The sequence below is a fragment of the Ochotona curzoniae genome, unplaced genomic scaffold (assembly GCF_017591425.1).
Source record: "Ochotona curzoniae isolate NIBS_2020 unplaced genomic scaffold, NIBS_Ocur_1.0 contig_3498, whole genome shotgun sequence".
Taxonomy (NCBI): Eukaryota; Metazoa; Chordata; class Mammalia; order Lagomorpha; family Ochotonidae; genus Ochotona; species Ochotona curzoniae.
The window spans coordinates 2,400,999-2,428,525 of NW_024465885.1; the positions used below are offsets into that span (position 1 = coordinate 2,400,999).

The 27,527-nt window shown below is 38.1% G+C and overlaps 1 protein-coding gene across 1 annotated transcript in view; it reads left to right on the top strand.

Annotated features, from left to right (window-relative positions):
* The window catches only part of CFAP44 (cilia and flagella associated protein 44), an 82,877-nt gene that overhangs the window by 20,171 nt on the left and 35,179 nt on the right, over positions 1-27,527 (top strand). Inside the window, exons 11-21 of the mRNA XM_040980908.1 lie at positions 42-141; positions 623-717; positions 7,689-7,898; positions 8,453-8,563; positions 10,839-11,000; positions 12,001-12,228; positions 20,672-20,817; positions 21,554-21,824; positions 22,283-22,338; positions 22,471-22,633; positions 23,911-24,041. Of these exons, the coding sequence (XP_040836842.1) occupies positions 42-141; positions 623-717; positions 7,689-7,898; positions 8,453-8,563; positions 10,839-11,000; positions 12,001-12,228; positions 20,672-20,817; positions 21,554-21,824; positions 22,283-22,338; positions 22,471-22,633; positions 23,911-24,041 (1,673 nt within the window). The remainder of the gene's footprint in view (positions 1-41; positions 142-622; positions 718-7,688; positions 7,899-8,452; positions 8,564-10,838; positions 11,001-12,000; positions 12,229-20,671; positions 20,818-21,553; positions 21,825-22,282; positions 22,339-22,470; positions 22,634-23,910; positions 24,042-27,527) is intronic.

Genomic DNA, 27,527 nt, shown 5'->3' on the forward strand with positions numbered 1-27,527 from the left:
TTTTCTCTGAGATTTAGTGAGTTATACCTATCTGTCTGTAGACTCAGGATCCAGAATGTCTTTTTTCCTTCCACTCTGGAGCCGTTGAAGCCTTGGCCATGTCTCCTGTCACTTATCTCATGGCCACGACCGCCTTGGACTGTAAGTAGACACTCTTAAGGAAAGTATATGGCCCTGTCTTCTTTTGCTTTGAATACAAGTTTGAGTTGAGTTTCAGTAAAAACAGCTGAGAAGTTTTCAGAAAAAGGAAGTGTCCTGAGTGTGAGTGAGGTATATGGCAGCAAAGTGGATATAGCTCAGAATACAAGAGCTGTTTATTCATGGAAATGTCGTTTCTTTTAATAGTAATCAAATCAATATGTTTTCTATTCTTTTGATTTCTTTTCTTCCTCCTTATAGTAAATCTGTGTACACTGTACAGAGTGACATTATGTACATTTATGAACTAGCTGCTTAAGAGTATTTGTATGGAATATTTTGACCAAAGAAAGGCTATTGGATTATCACTTAGTTATTTATAAAATTTTTGTTATAACACTCAACATGTGGAAAGTAAGCCAAGATGATTTTAAAAGATACTAAGTATAAATAATTTGTTTCCTTTGAAACTGTATTTCTGTAGGCTCTGTTCGAATCTATGACTTTGCTAGCAAAACTCCTTTGATTCAAATGAAATTCAAGCAAGGAGGTACGACCATTGCTTGGGTACCCCAAATGGTAAGTTTGTCATTATAATGAATTTATACAAGAAACTATTGGTTAATATCTTGTATCAGTGTTACATCTTAGAAATATATGTGTTTTTCTAATTTTGGATTCTAGAGAATAATAAAAAATTTTGGTTAGTTTCTTTCATTCACAATGTGATATGAATCATATCATGATCTTGGTTTAGATTCTGTTTTTAATGAACATTCTGTTTTTATTCCACCTACAGATGAATAATAGTCCTGAGTTACAAAGTAACTGTGGAATACATCTTTGTGTATCTAGGCTGTATCCATTTACCTCTGATTTCATTTTTATTAATATTTCTAAAATACCTACATTGTTGAGGGCTATGTTCTAGTTTCTGGGAAATAGCAGTGAGCAAAAACAAAAAAACCAAATTTGACTTTACAGACCTATAGTAGGATTGAGGCAGAGACAGATTATAGACAAAATATAGAATAAAATGTGTTGGGATAGATAATGATGAGCCATACCGAAAAATGTAGGGAAGCCCTTATTGTGGAGCAGTGAGCTCATCTGTTCCTTGCAATGCTGGCTTGAATCCTGACTACTCCATTTCTGATTCAGCTGCTTCTAATACACCAGGAAATGCAGTGGATGACTGCATGGAAGACCTGAATGGAGCTGTTTGGGAAGTAAACCAGTAATGAATAATATCTCTTTCTCTCATTTGACCTTTCAAATAAATCTTTTTAAATATTTAGTGGGGAATGGAGAGTTAAGCCAATGATATATTGTTACATTAAAAAACTATTCCAGCATGCCGTAGCAGAGAGCAGCAATCATTTGGTTTTTCTCACAGGGTCTTTGAACAGGGATCTCATACAGGTGACAGCAGAGATTCTCTCTGCTTCAGAGTGTCTAGGCTTCTGCTATAAAAACTTGAAGTATTAGAGCAGAATCATCCAAAAACCTTATAATGATAAGGCTACACCCAGGTCGGATAGCTTGGAGGTTTTACTGTTGGCAGGTGTGTTTCCCTTATAACTTCTGCATGGGACGTGGGCTTTGTCATAGCATGACAGCATCAGGATACTCACACACTTCTCTGCCTCTCTTATTGAAAGGCAGAGATACAGAGAGAGGAGGAAGAGACACAGCAAGAAAGAGGGAGAGAAACAGCTTTTGTGTCCACTGGTTCAATCCCTAAAGACCTATAGCATCTGGGTCTGCACCATGCTGAAGCCAGGAACAAGCAGCTCCATCCACACCTGCCATCAGTGGCCATGTCCCAAGTACTTGGACCATCATCTGCCCCCTACATAGCACTTCAGCAGGAAGCTGGATTGGAAGCAGAAATGGGACTTGACGCAAACATTCTGATATGAAATGCAGGCATTCCTAGTGCAGTTTAACCCACTGTGCCATAATACCCACCAAGGGCCCACACTTCTTACCCAATGGCTCAGGGTGCCAAGGACTAGTATTCTAACAAATAAGGCAGAAGCCAGTGGCCTTTTAATTTTTATCTTTAAGTTTAATTTTATTATTTTTATTTTAAATTTTGAACTTTGTGGTACAATTCTGTATAGTCTGGGATTCCCCTCCCCCAAGTTCCCACCCCCTGACTGATTTTTCCCCATATTGTCAGTGCTTTCCTTCATAAGGAGTTACAATTCCATCAGTCTGCTATTTAAGTGTGCCCCAACATTATTGGTACAGACAATGTCAGACTGCCCATTATCCCATTGTCTGGATATGTCCAACGCTTTCATTGGGAGTCTATCTTTTATTTGGAAGTAGAGATGCATGTTGCATCGTGCCTTCACATCTGGGTATGGTAGTCTTTATTGCTCCATCAGTATACATTCCAGTTTGCATGATGGTTTCCTTATATTATAGAAAACATATGGTATTTAACTTTTTTGGGATTGACTTATGGCCTTCTATGACCCAGTCTATGAAGTTAAATGACCATTTCTTACTCCATTAGGCTAAACAGGCACACATTCACCAGCCCCAGCCAGATTCAACAGAAAAGGACTTTATCTCTTTGGGCACAGAGAGTATTTCAGAGAATGTGCAACCATGTTTTCAAAATGCAATGGAAGTGTTTTGTGGAATGTTTAATACTTTTTTGAATTGAAATACAAAATCACTTCTCGGCCTTTTGGCTAAGATCAAGTGAGTTGAAATACAAAAAAAACCCTACTCCACTGCTGGTGGAGCTGCAAATTGGTACAGCCTTTATGGAAATCAGTCTGGAGAACACTCAAACAACTCAAAATCTGCATACCATATGACCCAGCAATAGCACTCCTAGGAATATATCCAAAACACCTGTTTTACGACAAACCAACATGCATCCCTATGTTCATTGCAGCACAGTCAGTAATTGCAAAAACATGGAAGCAACCGAAATGCCCATCAGCAGAAGATTGGATAAGAAAGCTTTGGTTCATCTACTCCATGGAGTACTACTCAGCTATTAAAAAAAAACAAAATGCAGTTCTTTGTGGCTAAATGGGCACAACTGGAAACTATAATGCTAAGGGAAATGAGCGAATCCCAAAAGATTAGATACCACATGTTTGCCTTGATTTAACCTGTAATTTTTTGTTTGGTTGTTTGTTATTTTTTGAACCTGTCATTGATACTGTCTCAACCCAGATGTTTCGAAGAAGGGAACTTGCATTATTTTTAACATATTGTTTACCCAATACTATGTCAATTAATTCCATAATGTTGTATATTGATACTGAGGCCTTGTTGGGGCTTTTAACTGACCAGATCTTTACTCTGTTAGACCTATCTTCAGACCATAGAAGGTCTCCCCAAGAGGCCACTGAACTTATCTGGACAATAAGACGCTGAACTTTATGCTAGGCAAGTGTTTGCAAGCAATGAATCTCAACTGAACTTGAACTATGGTTATGCAACAAGGTGGAGGAATCCACCATGGGGGGAGGGGTATGGGAGGGGTGGGGGGAATCCCCAGTGCCTATAAAACTGTACTACATAATACAATGTAAGCAACAATAAAAAAAAAAAAGTTTCAGGCCAAAATAGGTATGACTAGAATGGAGGGAAATTTCTTTCCTTTTTTTAATTATATTTTTGACAATCTTTGCGTGGTTAATTAGGGTAAAAAGGTTCAAGAGCTATAGGAAAGTGGGTAAGACTATTATTTCCATATTGTTTCTTTCATGTTTAAAAGGGCGGATATTAAGGGAGAAGGCCCACCCAATTTCCCACCCTCCCCAGGTCCCAGAAGTAGGGTATGCTCCGAGGTTCTTGTTCAAGTGGTTTCGATAGTTCACCATTCATGAATCACTGCCAATCTGGCCACTCCAAGCACTATGAGGTCTTTGAAGACTCCACTGATTGACATAGTCCATCATAGAGTCTCCGTTTGCCCCATATTTTGCTGCCAACATATAGCTGAGATGGTTGATTGACCTGTTCTGGCTTCTCTCTTTTCTTGGTTAGGGTTCTGAGTCTGTCTTTTCGATTGGGAAGATCTCCAAAGAAACTTTGTCTGAGGTGTTCTCAGACCAGATTCTTGTATGTACTAGCAAGTACAGGACCCAGCACAGTCCATGGCCCCAATCAGCTGGTGGTTGTGATCGCTGGGTTGGTTCTGTTTTCACTCCCGACTTCCACTGGAACCAATGGGTGTTGCAGTCCAGCCTGGTTCTGCCCAGCACATACTCGGCCCTTGCATAAATCAGTGGGAGCTGCAGCCTAGTTGGAGCAACCCACACTAACCCCCACCAGGCCCGCCCTCTACCCTGGTTTGCCAGTATGTGAAGCAGTAGTCCAGTCTGTCCCATACCCCATTCTATCCCAGCCCCTGTCCTTGTTTTCGTGCCCTTCTGTGGAAGTGGTAACCCAAGCCCACTATTTCCTTCCCAGGCCTCTCCCAGGCCTGGAGTGTGCACTCTCCAGGTAGTTCTGTGGTTTGACTTGACAGAACTAGCTCCCAGTGCCAGTTTTGCCAGCTGATGCTATGGCTAAACCCAAACAACCCTTACCCACTCTAATTTTGTTTGCACCAGTAGGAGTAATCTGCCCAGCCTGGCTTTTCCCTGATCTAGTCCACATGAGGCGTACAAGTGTTGTACAGGTGTTGCCTGCTTAGTCTGGTCTGCCCCATCCCAGCTCACGCTCCCCAGTGGGAGTAACTGTCCAGCAAAGGAACCACCCCTTATTCCCCTGCCGGCTTCGCCCCCTCCCTTCCTGGTTCTCATGTGTGCTGGTTGGGTGCTGCAGTCACGTCCGTCCAGTACAGGCAACCTCACCTTGGCATTCGTATTGTGCACTAGTTTTTGTTGTGACCGAATCTGGCTCGACCCATCCTGTTCTGGTGCTTGGATTTGCCAGTGGGTGATGTGAACAGATTCAGCCTGGTCTTCCCCCAACCCCTGCCAATTGCATGACAGTGGGTAACTTTCCATGGCCTGTTCTGGGCTGTTTCCTAGCATGTTTCTTGCACTTACTTGCCGGGTCTGTGTCCTGCCAGAGGAGTTGCCCAGGCTCCTCCATCAGAACCTCTCCCAATGCCAGATTTCGTGCATACCAGTGGGTCCATGAGGCAGTCCTACTCAGCTCAGCTCCTGTCCTAGCAGAAATGTGGCTTTTCCTGTCTGGCCTTCAACCCAAACTGGTTCTTGCTGTTGGATGTTTCAGCCCAGCCATGGCTTGTCCATACCCACATATGGCTCACACATGGCTCAGTAGGGGTTGAGACCTTGCCTAGTCCATCCCACATCTACCCTGGTCCTCCAGGACACCAAAGGGTGTTGGAGTCTGGCCCGGCTCGGTGCATCCAATCCCAGTCCACACTTGTGCCAAGGGAGACTACAACCGTTTCCCACTCAAAACACAGCCCCCATTCTAGCCCACGCGCCCCTGTGTGGGAACCTCAACCCAGCTAGGGTTGTCCCCTTAGCTCCCCAACTGGGCCTGTTCCCAGCCATAGATCACGCACATGCCAGTGGTTGCTCTGACTCAGCTTGGCTCAGCCCCTCACCTGTCCCGACCTCTGTCTTAGACACTGTGGCTTAGTGTCCCTGGCTCATGCAGACCACTAGGTACAAGAGCCTAGCTCGGCATGACCTGTGCACCGTCCTGGTCTCCTGGTTTCACTTGTGGGTTAAGGATTGCTCAGTCCTGTCCAGTCCACCCTGTTCCATTACCAATTGACACATTTGCCAGCTGTTGGAGCTACTTTGCCCAGCTTGTCCGACTCCCAGGTCTGGACCACATGTTCACCATCGGGAGCTATGACTTGCCAAGAAAGTTTCCCAAGTTCCTCCACTTAATCCACTCCCTGACCCAGTTCTCATACATGTCATTGGGATTAGGCCAGGTTCTGGTGAAGTCTGGCCTTCCATTTGGCCTTGTATGAGCTGGTGAATGTTGCAGCCTGGCCCACCCCACACCCTATTCAGGATGCACATTTGGGTGCTGCTGCGCTGACCAGTCCAGACTATTGGGGGTTCCTTTACCTGTGATTGATGGCAGGCTCTTTGGTCACACCAAGCTTAGTCCATCACCACCCCAACTCTTGAGCTAACCAATGGGGTTAGAATTTCCGTAGGGTTTGGCCCACACATTCCTCACAGAATCTGCCCCCGGTCATGGTTCTAGTGCTAGTTAATGTAACGGCCCTGCTTAACGTGACCCTTCTTCTGATCCATCATCATGTCAGGTAACAGGGTATGATTCTGCTGGACAAGCTCCGAGCCATAGCTTTTGTGTGGACTGGTATTTGGTGGTCAGCATTGTTCAGTGATTATAAATTTTTCAAAGGAAGAGTTACTGTCATTGGGAATCTTTACAATTGCTTCACGTCCTAGAAACACAGTGGGTTCAACCTGGAACTACCAAAGCAGTGATTCAAAGAACCAAAACCCCACAGTTCCCTGGCCAGGCAGCCAGCAGGCAGAGTCTGGCACCAAATGGCGCACTGGCCACCCAGGGACAGCTCACCACATGTACATGGTGGCTGTCTTCTGGGATCCAGGCATGAGACGCCCGGTCCTGAGACCCACCAGCAGCCAGGAGGCTGCTGGAAGTTTAAACTCCCAGGCCCAAGGTCGTGCCCCTCCCTAATCCCATTCACCACCCAGTGAGGGCAGCGGGTGGGCCCCAGACCTGCCCAGTCATGGAGACTGCCCCCCTTGGTGTACTCAACGAAGGCAGCAGCCCCCAGAGCCCAGGCAGGCCTGTGGACAGCTCACCACGTGCACATGGTGGCTGGGGAAAGAGCAGAAGGAAAACAAATCAGGGAACACAGCCAGCACAATGAAGACTCTAGAATAAGTGGAGCGGACAGAGCACTTGGAATGGCAGATCTAGCTCACTCAGTTCCCTAATCTGTTTGCACACTGTCTGAAGTGCTTAAGCGCCACCCATGGACAGAGTCGTTTATTTGCATGAATGTGTGATGTTCTAAGAATAACTTATTTTCAGCTTTATATCCAAATAATGATCACATGGATATTAGGCTAGTATTTAAAGACCCCTTTTTCTTGCTTCCCTCTTCCTCTTCCTGGAAGTCGTCACCTCATGACTCAGATCAAGGTGCGTATCATCCTTTCTTCATGGCTGCCTGTGAACACACCTTCAAGGGAAGTTAGGTCCTCCCTCCGAGGTGATTATTCCCCTGAACCCCGAGGGCTGTGGTTGTGTGTCTTATAACACTTACCTCAGCAGATTGAAAATATTACATTATTTGTATTTCCCCCTAAGCTGTTTGTACTGACAACCATCTTAATCTTCTTGGTATCTCCACTGAGTCTGAAGTTATTGGTACATTTAGACACTTGTTAAACTTTTTTTGGAATGAACATTCAGTTGGAGTTGAACGAAGTATGGGAGTATGTAGAACTGGCCAGACAGCCTCTACTAAATTGCCCAAATTTAGATAAAATACAGAGTTATCAGTTACATGGCATAACTTTCTAAATCCGTTAATTTCAGGTCTCTTATATTTACTTTTTTTTCCCAAGGTAAGCTACAGTGGAGCACAAATTATTGTAGGATTTGAAGATGGAGTTGTTCGAATCCTTGAACTTTATGATCCAAAAGGTCTCACAATTTTTGCAGGACGGAAGAAAGTTTTGGATGCAGATATTCACTTGAGACAGGTTTTTAAACCACATACTGATTGTGTCACTGCTTTAGCTTATGAACGTGATGGGGAAATCCTAGCTACAGGGGTAAGCAGTAGATTTCCTTTTGTTTCTCATTGGAATTTCATGGTTAAATTTGCCCTTTTTGTTGCCTATTTGATCATGATTTATTTAGTGAAATTCAATTTCTAAAAATGAAGTACTTTCTTTGTGTTCATATTCTTTCAATGTGTTCTGCGCATAGCATTTTAAATTGTTCTTACAAATTCAGTTCTAATGCATATTTTAAATTAATAGAAAGTTTCATCTGGAAGTCACACTGGATGTTTTGGTTATTATCAATATTGTCAAATGAAGAGTGACCATATAAATTCCTTATGCATTAGTACGTGAACATATGCATTTGGAATTGTTTGTAAATTAGTTTTATGTGTAAGTACAGTGATCACATTTTCTAGCCACATACTGGAGCATATGGGGAAAATGAACATGAATTCTCTGAAAATAATCTGTGTTATGTGACCATTGTATGTAGGTATACTTCCATTTTAAAGCATTGTAAATATTAAATGATTTTTTTTTGTGCTCTGTGTGTTTGGTTTCATAATATGCATTTGAAGGGTATATCTCTTCTTTCTTAGAGTAAAGATCATACTGTTTTTTTCTTTGATGTGGAAAAGGATTATAAGCCAATTGGTTATATTAACACTCCTGGACCTGTTATCCAATTAATATGGTCTACAATCTCTCATGTAAGTCATTGTTTGTTTTGCAGGTTTAATAAAATAGAGTGATCTGTGTACATAGGGAATACCAGGTCACATTAACCCTACTCTTAAGTTCTCCAATAGGGAAAAAGGAACGTGACAACTGCTTCTCTACTAGAGAAACCTATTGCTTCTCTAATCATGGGAGCATCACCCAGGAGCTCTGCCTTTCCCTCACATCCTCGTTTCTCTTTCATACTCTAATTAGTTACTCTTGATTTCCTCACGAAACACAAGGTTAAGTCAGGCTCTGCTTCAACAATGATGACTGTTGACCACATGTACAACATGGGATGGATTGGTCAGTCTTTCTGACGGTCAGAAGCTCAATTTTAAGATCTGAGTGTACCTTTTATTTATCTCTCTATTTCACCCCTCACCCTCAATCCACCTCTATTTTTTAAATTTCTATTGCTGCTTTTGTAATAATTAGCAAGTCAGAGTTGATTATGGGTTTTATTCAGTGTCCCTATTTTGGCAAAGTTTGATGTAATATAATTAGGACAATGAAGTATTGATTGCATGTCTAAGCAGTATTGTACTAACCACGCTCCAGGATGATAATACTGATGAACTACAAAGAAGTGCTGTCAGGAGTTTTGAGCTAATATTTCTACTCTATTTGAAGATCTTTTAAAGAAGAAAAAACAGTAGAAATTAGTTACTACTATATAGAAAAATGCTTTTACAAATTAGCAGTTGCTGCTGCTGCTTCTTTTTCTTCTTTAAAGATTTATTTATTTATGTTGGAAAGGCAAATTTACAGAGAGAAGGAAAAAGAAAGATCTTCCATTTGCTGGTTCACTTCCCAAATGGCTGCAGTTGCTGGAGTTGAGCTTATCCAAAGCAGGAGTCAAGAGCTTCTTCTATATCTCTGATATGTGTGCAAGGTCCCAAAGCTTTGGACCCTCCTCTGCTGCTTTTCCAGGCCATAATTGGAACTGGATAGGAAGTGGAGCAGTCAGGGTTGAGCCAGCATTTGTATGAGATTCTGGTCATTGCACAGGAAGGATTAATAATTGAGCCATTGCACCAGGGCCTTTCAGTGTTTTCTTTATGTCTCTGTTCTTCTGTTTCAATAAGGACAGTGATCACTGGGTTAAGGGCCCACGTTTACCACCCTGTATTAATTTAACCAGCTCTCTATGGGCTCTGCTTCCAATTGCAGTTATGTTTTGATGTTCTAGGGGTAAGGACTTTAAACTGTGGAGCTTAGGAGAAAGCACAGCTTCACCCATACCAGTTAGTATGAACTCAAGTTAAGCATCACCATTTTCTGATTTCAACCTTTCTCCTTTCTGTTATATTCTTTTGGTTACTTTAAATAGTGTTCTCTCTCAAACCCTTCCCCATTCCTGTGATGTAATACTATCTTATCCTTCACCTCGAAGCTTGATACCTCCTCTTCAGGAAGTCTTGTACACTCTACTTTTTGCCATGGCCATCCTGCAGTACATTTGCAGTTGTAATTTATGTTTATTTGTATGGTTTGCTAAAAGAACGGCTTTCCTGTTAGAGACAAGGTTCATAATGGCAGAGACAATGCTTGATATCCTTACTATAATTTTATTTCTCACATTTAACAAAATGCTGAGTTCATAGTAGATACACAATAGGTAATCAAAGAATAAAATATTTGAATAAACATTTCAAATAAAATATCTGTGAAATATCAAGGTGGGGATTTCCCACATGTGGTTTTGGCCCCCAAACAGCAATCTGGACCAGAGATGTTACTTTTGAATCTAATTGCATGTGAGTGGTAATGAAAGCTGTAAGATTTCCCTGGGTATACTTATGGGATAAAAGAAAAAAGAGGACAACAACTTTGGGAACGTCTTTCTAAAGTGAACTCAGGAGTTAGGGAATGAGCTGAAGAAAGTTGAACTTGAATGTACTGTCCACACGCTACAGATTTTCTGTAGAAACTCCAATTCTATTAATCCTCCCTTTGGGCTAAGAGATTTCACAACCACATGTTTGGCTCAGAAATATGTTATAGTATCTACAAAGAAACCAAATTAGAATCTAATTTCAGCAATTAATTTGTTACTTATAATTAATTGATAATACTTGGTACTAATCATTTTGTAGTAATTAATAGCAAGCTTGACTTATTACCAAAAACTACAAGGAGGAATTAGTTATATTTTAAAAGGGGTTAATATAAGCAGCAATTATGCTTTTCCTGGTGTATAATCTTCTAGTACTATGCTTCTAAAATGTGTATAAATGTAAATTACATGTTGAATTTTTTTAGCCTGAAAACACTTTACTCATAATCTGTCAGAATGGCTATGTCCTTGAAGCTCCGTGTCCAATCCTAAAGGAAGAAGAGGATGATCATGATCTAGCTTCCTATGAAATCAAAGACATGCACCTAAAGTGTTTCCATTACTCAAGTGTCAAATCTAAGATTCTGGTATGGAATATTCTTCATTCTTCTTTCCTGTTTTTTTCTTTCTTCAGAATATTCTTTATAAGTGCTAGGGGAGTACAAAGAATGAGGTGTTGACCCCAACCCTAAGGAGTTTATAACCTAATAAAAAGATAAGTGGATTAAAATGTAGTAATAGATAATAAAAGTACAAAAAAAAAGCAATGTTGGGGGTTTAGATAGGAAAGAATAAATGATTCTAATGGAGAGGTGGGAGGATGTCAATGGTAACAACTTGGAAATGGCATTTAGTAATTAAGCAAAGGGAAAATTTTTGAGAAGACTAAATGGGGAGAATGATAACAAACATTGGGAGAATGTCCAAGGGAAGACAGAGTGGAGTTTGGTGTTTTCTGGAAATAATTAGTGGTGGAATGGAAGAGTCTGATTTGGGGAGGGATGTGACAGCAGTCTATGTAGTGGAGCATAGAGCTCCTTAAAGCCAGCCACGTCACTTCAGTTGAGACCACTGGGATCCATATTGAGCTTTTGAGGAGGGAGGGGATTGCTGGGTTGAGATCATGTAAATTATGAAGGTCATTCAGAGGGATAAAGAGAATGAAGAGAAGAGATGGGAAGCCAAGGTCCGTTTTCTGATGTTCAGTTGATAGATGAATAGGCCCTAACTCAGCATTCCTAAAGCTGGAAGCACCTCTCCTTGTAGACCATTTCTGTCTACCTAGTTTATGGGTTGACAGTGACAGGCTGCAGGAGAAACTGTCTTTAGTGTCCCTCTTCAGAAAAGGATGACTAAATAATTTTACAAAGCCAGGGTTTGTGGGGGATAAAATAGAAGTGACACATCCCAGTGATTTGAAAGTTTCAATGTTACAGACATACATACAAACTGATAGTTATTTTAAATGTCATTTATTGTATCAGAACTGTGAGTTTTCTAGAATTCTATCTTCCTTCTACTTCTTTGTCTTCCTCCGTAGTCTATGTGGTTTTCAGTTATTTTTCTATTTAATGTATCTTTTAAAAGAGACTAATAGAAATAGAAAAAAGAAAGAAGAAAAAGGAATTGAAGGAACAAGAAAGGGAAGAAAGGAGGAAGCTAAGAGAAGAAATGGGAGAAAATGGAGGGAAAGAAGTAGAGGAGCTAGAGGAGGAAGAGGAAGAGGAACCATTACCTGAAATCTTTATGCCACCAACCCCTTCTCCCATCCTGTGTGGATTTTACTCTGGGCCAGAGAAATTCTGGATTTCTTTGGTAAGTAATACTGTAATTATTCTTACCTCTGACCTATTTCAGCATACTTTATAGTCATTATTGATCATCATGCTTACATTCATAATATTCAGGCTTCACTTATTGACTTCAATCGAAGTTGAGAATTTGAGGAATGAATATGTTTCAGCTTTGTAAAAAATCGTCATAGCATGTATAATCTGTTGTATCTGTTATCATCTATGACAGTAGTACATATTCTCCAAGAAGGTCAAGGAAGAGAAGGACCAAAAGTGGAAGGGTAAGAGGCTTTGGGGTTTTCCGGTGAAGTCTTGTTTTTCACCCGTGAAGTAGTAACTCTCCTGGTAGCACCATCCAGTCGACTCTGCTTACATCTCATGTCTACAGATGTGTGGTCATATGGAAGTGTAAGAAGATGAGTCCTTTAGGTGATGTCAGCTAAGGAAGGAAGAAGGGAAAGATGGATATTAGGAAGACCTATACCAGGGAGAGTTACCATGTTATGGGAATAAACTCTCTTATTATAATTTTCCTACTCTCATCATAAAACATTTTATCGAGCAGTATTTCCTTCACTAAAGGTATGGCAGTTTCTGACTCCATCTACTAAGGATGGCAAAAGCGTATGTGAAATATCATTATTAACCCATAACTGGTTGCAAGATCTTTGGCAAGACTAAGCAAGGAGTGATGGGAGTTGAATCTTTGCTTCTTCGACTGTGCCTAGAAATACATATTGTTGTAGTCACTTCAAAGAAATGCAGCAGCAAGAAGGATGGAAAGTAGTTTTGGTGACACTGTAGGACTCCATTTTAGTGCCCAAACCTTTAATTCCTTCTGTGTTGTATGAAGCAATTCTTTGTGTGTGGGGGGGATTTATTTTGGAATTTTTTCACTTCAGAATGCATAGATTTGTACCCATGCATGCACGTGTGCATGCTTCAATGAGATAATTTAATCACTGATAGGTTATTATCACTGAAATTGTATCAAACTGGGGAGAGTATAATGCTAATGTTTAGCTTTCAGCATAATTGTAGATTATTCTTTCTATTAAAGAAATGTTATAATGGCATATAATAGGCATTCCATGAGTACCTATTGAATTAACAATAAACTGATATTTTTTTCACTAACACATATTTCCAGATTTAAATCAAAATATCTATTACATGTTGCAAACACCTGGCTTAGTGCATATGTTGTGATATTTTATATACTTAAGTTTTGTTATGAACTTAAGTAATTTTTGTGTGAAATAGTAAATTACATCATTATTATACTACTCTAAAAAGAAAGTGGTAAAAACAGTCTTTGACAATAGTCAGATAAAATCCTTAATTTAAATACCACTGAATGCTGAATAAAGTTTAAAGTACACATTTTTAAGATTCTTACAGTATATGGTAGTCTTAGAAGTACTATAGAAAGAATATCTTTGAAATTTAATGCGATTTGTATGACTAGCCATTTGAAGGATTGTACATAATTCTAAATTGGTTTTTGACACATTTGTTTTTAAATATTATCACACAGAAACTCAGAGGGAGTTTGATATATTATACTACGCTAAAAACTAGAAAAATAATCTCTTCATTGGGGAGGTGGCACCCATAGTGTAGTGGGCTAAGCCTCTGCCTATGGCACCAGCATCCTTTCTGTGTGCTGATTCAAGTCCCAGCTGCTCCGCTTGTATGAAACAATTCTTCTGTTACCCATGTGAAGTTCAGGGATAAAGGGATAAATAAGGCATGGTTTTTGCCTTTGGGAAACTCACATGAGTGAAAGATAAACAGAATTAACTGTAATGCAAAGTGATAGATTTCCAATGTCTTGGAGACATATATACAAAAATATTATTAAATAAATGTATTTAATATCTATTTTTATAAAGGATTGTCAAATTAATGTAGCATGGAATATATACTAAAACCTTTTTTTGTTTTGTTTATCTGAAATTTCAACTGGGCAACCTGTATTCTTGTTTAATAATATGGTAACATACTTGATCTGCATCAGACCCCATTTCACCTATTAATTATCTAACCTACCTGTTAAATAAGTACTGTTGTCATTTACATTTCATATGTGCAGAAACCAAGGCATGAAGTGATAAGTAGCTTACTCAAGATCATATAATTAATAAGGAATAGACTGAGATATGAACCCATGTCGTTCTGGATCCAGAGTCTGGTCCATGCTCTTAACCACTAAGTTGTAAATAACAAACAAGGTCATAGCCCAGTTCACAGAAATAGTAGTAATTTGCTGACTGTTGTGCCTTCAGCCAAGTAGGTGCTGCAGAAAACCAGTTTTTCATGAAGCCATGACCGTAGTTCTCGAAGCTCCTGGAAGGAGTTATCTGTGGTCACCAGCTTCGCTTCTCCTCCCATTTGATGTGCCCACTCCAGTGAGGCTTTAATCCGCACTGCCTCCCTGTGACTGTCTGTATCGCCAAGCCCAGTGCTCACTTTCTGTCCATTTGGCCTTTCAGAAGTACTTGCTAGAGCTGACTTTCCATTCATCTTAAAATAAGTTATTTTCTTGGCTTCTAAAATGTTAATACTCACACAGACACTCCTCCTGACTTGTCGTTTATGGAACAGGCTTTAATGTTGAAAGCTACTCTTTCATGTGAATGTGATTCAATTCAGTCCCACAAATCTAAATATGACTTATCTGCATGCACTTCAAGTATTTATCTGCAGTACGGACCTCTCACCTCATATTCCAGACTTGAATTCCTAATGTGACAACTGTTCTTGGCACCTCAAAGTATGTCCAAAAACATAACTTAGTTGTCCAAAATTCTAATAGTTATAACAATTATTTCCATTCCCTTTTGACACCTTTCTTTTAACGGTATGTAACAAAAAACATAAGCATCTTAAAAAAATCCTATAGGGTGTTTGTCTTTTAAAATAGGTTTTATTTATTATCATTGAGTATAATTCCTGAAAATTTTTGTTTAAGTCTACCGTCTCACTAAGCATTTCTAATTGTTACATTGAATCTCTGTTCTTTTTTTCCTTTTATATCTTCTTTTGGGTGGTTAGGAAGCTTTCACTCCAATTTTCTTACCTTGATAGGGTGTTAGTTTTCTTCCACAGGTGGTTCGAAAGATCATATATTCATTTGAATTGATCAAAGTAAAAGGAAAGGAAATTTTAGAATAATGTGTATATCCTTCCCAGCCCCACTCTTATTTTATTCATGCATTCATTTTTATTCCAGAAAATAATTTACTATTTCGTTGTCAATGTATTTTTTTTTTATCTCTCTTGTTATTCTTTTTTTAAAAAAAGATTTATTTTGTTTTCATTACAAAGTCAGATTACAGAAAGGAGCAGAGACAGAGAGGAAGAACTTCCATCCGATGATTCATTCCCCAGGTGACTGCAACGGCTGGTGCTACGCCGATCTGGAGCCAGGAGCCTCCTCCAGGTCTCCCACTCGGGTGCATGGTCTCAAGTCTTTGGGCTGTCTTTGACTGCTTTCCCAGGCCACAGGCAGGGAGCTGGATGGGAAGTGGGGCTGCCGGGATTAGAACCGGTGTCCATATGGGATCCTGGCGCGTTCAAGGCAAGGACTTCAGCTGCTAGGCCACAGCGCCGGGTCCTTGTTATGGATTCTTTTCTGTATCTTAGGAATTGCACTTTTGACTGAAAATTATTCTTTGCTATTTTTTTTTAGTGTAGATTTGCTAATGACAAACTCAGTGTTTTGCTTTTTTATTTTTTGGTGTTGGAAAGTGTTTGTCTTAAAGGGGCTTTATTTTGCCTTTATGCTGGAGTTTCCTGCCCCACCAACTTGGTTGATACCTTGTCAAACAAGTCTGTGCCTTCAGTTCAGCCTGTTGTATAGTATTCTTGTTTTTAGTTTTGCTTTGTTTGTGAAAACTAATATACCTCTTTTCTTGATTAATTTTCAGATTTTATCTTGTAGGTTGTATTTTCTTCATAGTTATCTTTGGTTCACCGCAATTTTTGACTTTCAATATGTCATTATTCAGTTTTTTAAAATTTCCCACCGTTTTGTCCCACAGGTATCTCTGATTTATCTTTCCACTCTCTTCTTCTGGAATTCCAGTTTTATGCCTATTAACACCTTCTCACTTTATCCCATATGTATTTCCACAAGTTTTTTCTCCTCTTCACACTTTTCACCTATTTTTTTCTGATTGGATTGCACTGTCTTAACTCTGTGTTGTAAATGTTTGCTTTTCAAGCTTTTTTTTTTTTTTTGTAATAAAAGCTTACAAAATTTACCCTAACTATTTTTAAGTGTACAGTTTAGTGGTAATAAACACATTCACTGTGTTGTACAGCTATTACCACAATTGCTCTCTGTAACACCCCTAATCTGATGACACTGAAACGCTCTAGCCTTTCTACAATAATTCTATATTCTCTCTTCTCTCGCCTCTAACATCCACCAATTTGCTTCTATCTCTGATTTTTGCCTACTTTCCTGTGGATGTGAAAACATATTTGTCTCCTTGTAGGTGTTTGTTTTACTTAGTAGAATGTCCTTAGGTCTCATCCATGCTTCAGTGGATATCAGGATATCTTTACATTTAAGATTGACCAATCCTCTGTGTCAAGTGTCTACCACATTTTGCTTATTTGCACATCCATTACTGGGTGTTCAGATCAATCATACTGTTGCCAGCAGTGCTGCTAGGACTGTGGCAGCTACAAAATCTCTTTGAGATGCTGCTTTCACACTGTTTGAGTGTATACCCACATATGGAATTGTTAGATTCCGTGATTATTCATATTTTGCTTTTTTCTTAGAAATTTCAATAATGTTTCCTGTGACAGTCATATCGTTTTACCTTCTCAACAAATGTTCAGGAGTTCTAATTTCTCCTCATTGTCGCCTATACTTGTTACTTTTTACCATTGTTTTAATTGTAGTCATGTCAAGGGTGTGACATGGCATCCTGCTGTACTTTAGACCTCTATTTCCCCAGTGACTAATGATGTTGAATATCTTTTTTGTTATTATTTAATCATTTATGTATTTCTTTGGAGAAATACCTATCCAAGTATTTTGACTATTTTTAAATTATTTGCTCAATGTTTTTCACTGTAATTGAGTTGAAATTTTCTCTATTGAATTTTTAATTTTCTTCATTTCATTTTCCAGTTCCAAAATTTCCACTTTTCTTTTTATACATAAATTCTAAAAATTGTCCATCCTTCTTAAAATCCTCTGAACATTTGAAATGTTTTTTTCACATTGTGAAATCTGTTTTTTAAATTATTTTTACTATTTTCTGTGATACATTTTTGTAGGTACAGGAATTTTCCCCTTTTTTTTCCTATTCTCCCTTCCTGTGCTCTCCTCTCACAATTTCCATACACATTATCACAATGATATAGTCCTTTAATAACAGTTACAAGATTAACATTCTGCTATTTCAACTCATCATGGCATTGTAGATACAAAGATAGAAAATTTAGTATCATATTGTCAAGGTATATATTTGGCCGTTTCACTGGGATTACTCCTTTTATTCAGGAGTGGAGCTGCATACTACAATGTATCTTTACTTTCCAATATGGTAGTCTCCATTGTACAGTTCAACAATACACACACACACACACACACACACACACATGTTTACCTATATATCTATTTGTTCTATATTTTGCATGAATTTCACCTTATATAGAATGTATGATATTTGTCCTTTTGGGGGTTGGCTTACTTCACTGAGCATAATGGTCTCCAGTTGGGACCATTTTATTGCAAACGGTAGAGTTTCACTCTTTTCAGTGGCTGAGTAGTATTTCATAGAGCAGATGCACCACTGTTTCTTTATCCACTCCTCTTTTGAAGGCGTATCTGGGTTGTTTCCATGTCTTCACTATTGCGGATTGTGCTGCTATAAATATAGGGTTGCAGGTTGCTTTCTCATATGCAGATTTTACTTCCTTTCGGTATATTCCCAGGAGTGGGACAGCTAGGTCATATGGTAGATCGATTTTAGTTGTCTTAGCACTCTCCATACTGATTTGAAGTCTGTTTTTAAAGCTTCCTTTATAATTACGCTCCTTTGGGCTGCTTTTTCTTTTGATTTTCAATCCAGTCTTTTTGCCCTAGAATGCCTATTTTCATTTTTGCAGAATGCTACCTACATCTTTTAAGTGAAAACTATAGAACTACGTGACTCTCTGAAGGTTGCCATTATCTATCATAGACTTATTGTTGGAAAACAGCCAGGGATCTTAGTGACTGAAATAACTTGAAATTAAGCTTTGCTTCTGTGAGAGTTATTCAACTGCATGTTTACTCATAAATGATATCATAAGTGATACACTCTAGGATTGCAATAGAAGTCCAGTGGAATGTGTGCTTGCAATGGATCCTTGCCCTCAGAAATACTTGGGAATTTTTTTCTCTCTCCAAAAACCCATGGAATTGAATAGTTTTATTCCCTTTCTTAGCCTCTCAGCTGCTATGTTAAAATCTTCTCTAAATATAGTTGACACATATTAATTCTATAGATTTCTCCTTAAATTCTTAAATATATTTTCTGCAGTATATGCTCCTGGGTACAGTGTTTTTTTTTAAAAAAAGATTTATTTATATGTTAATTTGAAAGGCAGGTTTGACAGAGAAATAAGTAAAGACAGGCAGAGAGGTCCTGTATCCATTGATTCACTTCCCTAGTGGTTGAGGTGATCTGAAGCTGGAAGCCAAGTGCTTTCTCCAGTTCTCCAGTATGGATACAGAGGCCCAGGAACTTGAGCCATGTTTTACTGTTTTCCCAGGCCATAAGCAGGGAGGTATATTGGAATTATAGAAACTGACATACACCTATATGAATTACCAACACTGTAGGCAGAAGGTTAAACTACCTGTACCACTGTACTGGCCCCAACACAGTTTTGACTGGCATGCTTTTTTCTTTCAGGTCTTTGTAAATATTATTTTTATCTGGTTTTCAAGGTTTCTTCTGTGAAGTTTCCTATTAGTCTAAGAGGGGCATTGTTAATTGGAAGTTATACTTTCCACTTGAAGTTTTTAGAAATATCTCTCCTTTTGCTCTTAGCAGTTTGTGTATTATATGCTGAGAGAAATCTTTTAGTTGTTAGTGATCCTTTGAATTTCCTGAACCTGTAGGTTCACATCTTTCCTTATTTGCAGCATTTTCAGCAACCATTTCATTAATTAGGCTTTCTGTGACTTACTCCTTCTCTTCTTCTAGAACATCCATAATCTGAATGTTTGTTCACTTACTGGTTTCCTATACGTCTTTCTTATAGGCTTTCTTCATTCTTTTGATTTTTTTTTTTTTTTACTTTTTGTCTGATTTTTTGCAAAAGAGTAATATTTAAGAAATACTGCTTGTGTTTGAGAAATACTGTTTAATAACTATTGCTCAGAAATTCTGCTTGATCTGGTCCGCTCTTGGAGCTCGTTGTAGCTTTTAGTTTTAATTATTAAGTTCTTTAGCTTCATGATTTCTTTTTGATTCTTAGTTAATGGTTTGTCTCTGCTGATTTTCTTGTATAATTTGATTGAATTTACTGCCTGTGTTCTCACATAAATCTAAGTTTTCTTTAAAATCAGTGTTTTATCTTGTTGTCGGATAGTCTGTTCCCTGTCTTTGGAATCTGTTGCAAGAGAACCATTGTGTTCCTTTGGTGGCACCAAATTGCCTTGTGTTTTCATGCTTCCTGTGACATTTGTGTATCTGACAGAGGAGTTGCCTCTACCAATTTTATAGTGTTATATTTATTCACAGGAGTTATTCACTCCTGCTCATGTGCTTTAGGTGCTGATTGGATAAGCTGTTCCATTTGGTTTCAGGTTTGTAATTGAAGGTTGTGTTCATGTAGCATGGTAATATCTGCAGGTATTAAGTGGTGTAAGCTGCAGAGTGTTGTGGGACTGTACCAGTAGCTGGGGAGCACTTTTCTTAGGTGGAAGAGGTTTTCTGACATGGGGTAAGTGGCTGTGATGTTCAGCACTTGTCCCTTCCCACAGATCACAGTGGGCCAAGATTGCTGTGGCAGACCCATGTAGGTGAGGTGTAGCTGATATAGCAGAAATTTAGAATATGCCCATTTGTGTGTGAATGGAACCACCACCCTGGGCCCAAGTGGGTGTGGTCAGTATGCCTGTTAGTGAACTGGGGCACATATCAGCATATAAGGGCTATGGGGGAACCCTATTATACCAGTGTGTCCTGACAGGGCAACTTCCAAGTAAAAATAAATTCCAATGAATATATATATATATATCAATAACTATCTATCTATGTATATATTTACATATAAATGGATGGTAGGGATACTTTTTGAAAATAATAAAATCTATCAAAAATTAAAATCATAAAATGTACATTTTAAGGCATCTATTTGATGTTTATACAATTTGGAATAATAAAATATTATCAAATTTGTTATATCCAAATATTGCATTCCATGTTATTTACCTATTTTTCCAGGGTGGCTATGACTCTGGTTTCCTATATCACTGTCAATTCCCCCCGTATGATAAAGACAGTGATTTTGAAGAACAGAAAGATGAACCTATTGATTTCCGTTTTATTGATGATGCTGAAGATAACCCCATCCAAACCATCACTTTCAGGTAAACAAGATTTCAAAAAGCTTTTAGTGTTAATATTTTAGTCTGTCATGGATATTGTAATCTTTAAAAGATGCCTCCAGATGAAGGTGTATGCAAACAACATTTAGGTAAATCTGTCAGATAAATTAATGCAATCAAAAGTAATCCTGAAATTATGTTTAAATCTATCCCATCAAATATTTTTTCAGGTAGTGAAGGATTAGGATGACAGTGATTCTGGAGAAACTTCAAACTGAGTTATCCTCAATCCTTTTGTGGTAATTTGCTCAGGTGTCCAGTGCAAAATACCACGGCCTGGCTGACTTACACCATGGAAATTTACATTCCAGTCCTGGAGACTACAGCTCTGATAGCAAACTGTCAGCAAGTCTGGTTTTTCTTGAGATCTCTCTTTGGCTTGTAATTTGTGGTGTCCTTGTCTGGTATTTCCTATGTGCATGGTGTCCCTGGTGCCTCTGTGTCCTAATCTTCAATTCCTGTAAGGATTTCAGTCATAGTGGATTATGTGCCTTAGGGTTCCCTTTTAAGTTAATGGCTCCTTTAAAGAGCCTATTTCACAATAGAATGACATGCTGCATGCTAGGTGCTAGGGTTTTGGACTTCAGCACAAGTATTGGGTATACAACTCAGTCCTTAACATTTTTGTTATTAAAGATTTAACGATTTGCCAGTTAACTGAATATTAAACACAACCTTTAGATTTATGGGAAGAATTTACTTGCTTTTTGTTTCATAGCATTAACAAAACTATGATGTTTTGTGGTATGAGAAATGGAGCAATTCGAGTTTATGTCTTAAGTGAAAATGACACTTCGTTGACCAGTTTGGTGGACTATTGGCACTTCAACATGCATGACAATAATTACGGATGCATTACAAGCATTTCTACCAGTTTTGATGACCGTTTCTTGGTGACTGCTGGAACAGATAGCAATATCTTTGTTTTCGATGTTTTTTCTGAATTTGAATTTAAAAAAGGCCTCAAAGCCAAAGTGCCATCTCCCAGGGTATGTAAGTAACTAACCAAACCAATTAACTCACAGCCATAATGACAACTGCAAACTTCATCTTAGAATAGTAATGTCAAATTTTCTCATGTTCTTTAAAAATTAAAAACTATTTAGGTGCTTTCATCTTTTAGTCTAATCTTCCATTAATATTTTTATTTCCTAATGTTTCTTTATCACATATTAAAGGTGTTGATTTCTCATTATTTATCATTATTATGTTATCAATATCCTAGAAACATAACTATGCTTCTAGAATTTTTTATCTCCTCCTTTAAATGAAGCAGAGACAGTTTAATTAACTCCAGTTTTCTCTAGTTTGTTTTGTATGAAACTATTTTTCAGATCTACAGTTCTTAGAAATTGGCAGGGAAAAAAAGTTCAAGGTATTCCTAGATATTTTAAAGGAAAAATTATGCAATTCTTAAAGAGCTTATCTTCTGCTTTACCTTCTGTAGTATGGAATTGAATCAGAGCCGATTCCAGAAGATATTGAAGATCCTAAAGAGTATAGGTATGGGAATTTTTTATAAATACTAACTACACCACAGTTTTTTGCAAAGCAAACCAATAGTTGAGCAGAAGTTGACCAATTATAAATGAATTTCAAAGTTTATTCCTGTCGTCCTTTTAAATTTATTTTCAGTATTGAGAATGCCAGGAGGAAAAGAGAGCATGATAAGTTAATGAGAGAAGTAGAAGAAATAAAAGCTGGGAAGAGACAACAAATCAAAGCTTTGAGGAAAGAGTTTTTGAAACTATTAGCACTGAATAGAGAATTACCAACGCATATGCAGTTTAAACGGACAGTAAGTTCAAATAAATATTAATTTTACACATAAGCAATTCTTTTAAAAAATTTTTCATGATAGAGTTCCATAGGATCAGGGATTTCCCCTTATATCCTCCCCATTTACCCTTCCACCTACTGTTTTCCTTTATATTACTACAATAGTATAGTGCTTCAGCAATAGTCAGAGACCATCATTCTACTGTCTAAGTGTAAAATGACATTGTAGGTACAGACAATGTCAGAGAGTCCAGCATCCAATTGTCAAGATAAATTTAACAGGTTCATTAGGACTGCGTCTTTTATTCAGGAGTACAGATGCATACTGCACTGCATCTTTGCTTCTTAGTATGATAATCTTCCTTATACAGTTCCTCCAGATGTATATACATCTTTGCCTACACATCTGTTGATCTTGTATTTTTACATGCAAATTGCCTTATATCAGGCGGAACATACGCTATTTATCTTTTAGGATTGGCTTATTTCACTGAGCATAGTTGCCTCAGTTGGGACCATTTTGTTGCAAATGATACAATTCCATTCTTCTTAATGGTTGGGTATTATTCCATAGAGTAGATGTACACAGTTTCTTCATCCAGTCCTCTTTCTATGGGCATCTGTATTACTTCTGTGACTTTGCTATTGTAGTTCTCATATGTTGTTTTCATTTCCTTTGTATATATGCCCAGAAGTGGGATACTGGGTGATATGGTAGATCAATTTTTGGTTTTCTTAGCACTCTCCATACTGACTTCTGCAGTGGCCACACTTGCCTGTATTCCACCAACAATAAAGAGTAAATCACTTGGTGAAGGACATTGAGCAAGAATGTGGTTATATTAAAAAAAAAAAGAAAAGAAAAGCAAAGACTGCCTTCTTTCCTAAGTGCAGTCACAGAGGGGATGTTCCACTAATGGTGAGCTGCCATGAATTTCCAACCTGTGGCCAATTGGCTATTTAACAGTAGTTTCTTGGCATGATGGTGTTATGTATTAAAACTTTATATACTCTCCAAATATTGTTAACATTTATATATTTAGATGCTGCCTTTATTTGCATTCTCATTTGCTAAATATGCTTTGGCTTTTTCTCCATATGGTATGGAAGTAAGATTGAAAAATATATTGTTTCACTTCTGGAATGGAGAATTTATGATATATATATGTATGTTCGAAATCTATAGTGTGCAATTGAGGGCAAAATTTAAGAATCCATATTTGTGTGGGAAGCAGGGTTATACAGAGCATTGCTCACGCATCTGTTTTGATTTTTAAAAAATCTGTTTACCTGCAGGATTTTGATCTTGATTCAAAAATTCGTGCTGATATTGGCAGAAGAACAGCTCACAAAATTCAACAAGTGGAGAAAGAACTCGCCTGGGAAAAAGAGAAGCATGAACTTGGCCTAAAGAAGCTACAGAATAGGTAGGACCCTTGTTTGCTCCAACTTGAGATGTTTGAGAACACCTATTTGAATAAAGTAATTTGTAACAGTAGCATCAACAGGAGGGCCAGATAAAGGGCTTCTGAAATATCCAGGAGTTTAAGTCTGAAGAAACCGTCTGTCACTGTTAGTGATAACTTCCTGAAACTGCTGTTTACTCATCTCTAGTTTATGTGTGGGAAGTGTATTTCACAATTTTGAAAATCTTTGAAAAATATCAAAAAAGTATAATAGATACTTACTTTGTTTTAGATTATTTTACGTAAGATTAATACATGAGCATGCATATATTTGAAAAATCAAAAGCCAAGTAGAATAAAATGATTTATAATTAAAGATAGCAGCCTAATTTCTCTCATGTATATTAATTGAACTTCCCAGAAACAAATTTACCTTTTTTGCTTTTTACTGAGATAAATGTATATACAGTAGAAGACATAAATCTTAATTGAATACTTGGTAATTTTTTTTTTACAGATATACTTTTATAAACACATGTATCCACTATTCCGTTTAAGATACAAAAATCTTTGTAGTATTCTAGAGAGTTCTATCATGGTTCTTCCAGAAATATGAGGGGCTTTCAAAAAGTTAATGAAACAGGAATAGGTAATTGGCCCAGCAGTTAAAATGCACAGATGCCATCAAAATACCCAACCCAAATAATTGGGAACCTGCCATCCACATGGGTGACTTGAATTACTTGCCTGTTTCCCAGCCAGTGTATGCATTTGGGGATTAAACTGGTGGGCGTGCATGCTTGTGCATATGCACACACACAACACACAGTCTGTTTCTTTTCCTCTTAAAGAAATATATCTTTAATGCTACATAAAAAACTAATGCTATAAAAAACTGCATGAGTCAAACATTTTTGGTGCTAAAATGGGTTTAAATTTCATTTTCAAAGAACTTTTTAAAGTTTCTTCCTACCTTCTCTCTGGAGTGGGATCTTTTTGTTGTGGATTTTGTCTGTGAGCCTCCTATGGACGGGTTGTTACAGTGTGAACCCTCACATGTGGCTTGTTCCACTCTGTCCAAGACTGTCCACGTTGTGGCATGCAGCAGTAACTTATTATTTCTCATTGGCTTGAAATATTCTCTTAATGTTTATACCACAATTTAACTATTGTGTATTAGATAAATAACTGAGTTGTTTCTATTTCTTAGCAATTGTGAATAAATGCTTATACGAACATTTTCTGATGGATGCAAGTTTATGTTAGTGATATGCCTAGTTGGAATACTGCCAGACCTTAGGTGATATGGGCTTAAGTTTATTAGAATATTGCCAGATTTATAAAATGATTGGGTTACCTTACAGTCTGAGCATCAGTGTGTAAAAAGTACTGACCTCCATAGGATTCATTCCTGAGAGCTGCAGTAATAAAGTTTGACAGGCTAGTTCGTTCTCTTTCTTTTTTTCTCTCTGTATGTATCCCTTCCTATAACTCTGTTTTCAAATAAATAAATAAATCTTTTAAAAAGTAGTAATCATAACTCATTTCTGGCTCACTGAACTGCAACAATGTGGCATCCTACAGGTTCCACCCAAGATAGGTCTGGGTAGCCCTCAGACCTGATGGCCAGCAGATCAAGAACTCTAGTAGTGGCACATCAGGTGCTGTTTCGTACAGCATGGCAAAGAATTTAAGACTGCAGGGACAACAGTGAGCTGTGCATGCACTGAGCTTGGCAAGAACTCACTGAGCTCAGTGCATTGCACTGGTCCCACAGGAAAATAATACCGAATATGCCATTGTACAGGTCAAAATAAGTCCATGTGGCCCCAGACCTAATGGCCAACAGGTTCTGGCAAGATCAGCACCACCAACAACCTAGCTAACATAAGAACCATGACCTGGAACTCTCTGGAGGGAGTGGCACAAGTGACTGCAAACAAACAGCCACGTACCCACTGCAATGAGTAAAATCGACTGTAGACCTGTGGGTGACAGAGCTTAGAAACCTTCCCCAAGGAAAAGACTCTGATAACCAAAAGTACAATGACCAAGAGCAAAAGAAGAGACAATGATACAACGAATATTACTGAAGATTTCCTTGCAAAGGAGTGAAACCATCTGCCAACTTCAGAGTTCGCTGAGGAAGACATCAGAAAAATGGGGGATGCAGAATTCAAAACATTTATTATAAAACTTCATATCAACAGCGAGAAGCACATAAAGCAGGCATTCAAGGAATTCAAGGAATTTGTCACACTGGAAATGAATCAAATGAAAGCTGATATATCAGAAATGAAGAATACAGTGGAGCAAGTTAAAACAACAGTGGAGAGTCTCCAAAATAGAATGAAGGAGGCAGAAGAAAGAATCTGAAAAATTAGAAGATATTCCCTGTCACCAGAGGGAAACAAACAAAAGGGTGGATTCAGAGCTGGATCAGACTAAAAAATGTATTCAAGAATTGAAAGACACTATTAAGAAGCCAAATGCAACATTTTGGAATTCCCAGATGGTGCAGAAAGAGAAGCTGGGTTTACAAATGTATTTGATGAAATAATCAAGGAAAATTTCCCTAATCTAGAGAAAGAATTGGGAAACAACATTCAGGAGACGCACAGAACTTCCAACAGGCTTGACCAAAAGCAGTCTTCACCATGACACATGATAACCAAGCTCTCTTCAATTGAACATAAGGAAAAGATCCTTAAATGTGTAAGTGAAAAAAATCAATTGACATACAAAAGAATGCCAATTAACCTCACAGGAGACCTCTCACAGAAAACTACAGGCCAGAAGAGAATGGAGTGACATAGTCCAGATTCTAAAAGAAAAACATTGTTGGCCCAGGGTAACGTATCCAGCAAAGCTTTCTTTTGTCTTTGAAAATGAAATAAAATTATTTCACAGTAAAGAAAAGTTAAAAGAATATGCCTATTCCAAACCTGCCCTACAAATGATGCTCAAAGATGTTCTCTTGACAGAGAAAGGAATAGTGCCCACCAAAACCAAAGGAAAATGTGAAGAACATCCCTGTAAAATAACAACGGAAGACTAAATCAATGAACAACCCATTCCTAAAATGACAGGACCAAATTACCACGCATTCATATCAACCCTGAATGTAAATGGCTTAAACTCATCAGTCAAAGTCATAGATTAGTAGAGTGGATTAAAAAACAAAACCCATCTATTTGTTGCCAACAGGAGACACATTTTACCAATAAAGATCAGTGGAAACTGTATCTCATGGATTTTGATTTTTTTTGTTAGTTTCATCTCCTCAAAACAGTTTCTTCTGATTAAATTCTTCAATGACTCATAGATCATACAGTACCATAATTTTCGTCAAGAAGGTTGTTGATTTTCTTTCATTTTTTCACCGACACATTAGTCATGCAGTAGCATATTATTTAACTTCATGGAGTTATTAGTTTCTTTCTTTTTCTTCCTGTTGTTGATTTTGTTTTGTGGCTTTTCATTTAAGTGGATATAAGTGAGGCTACA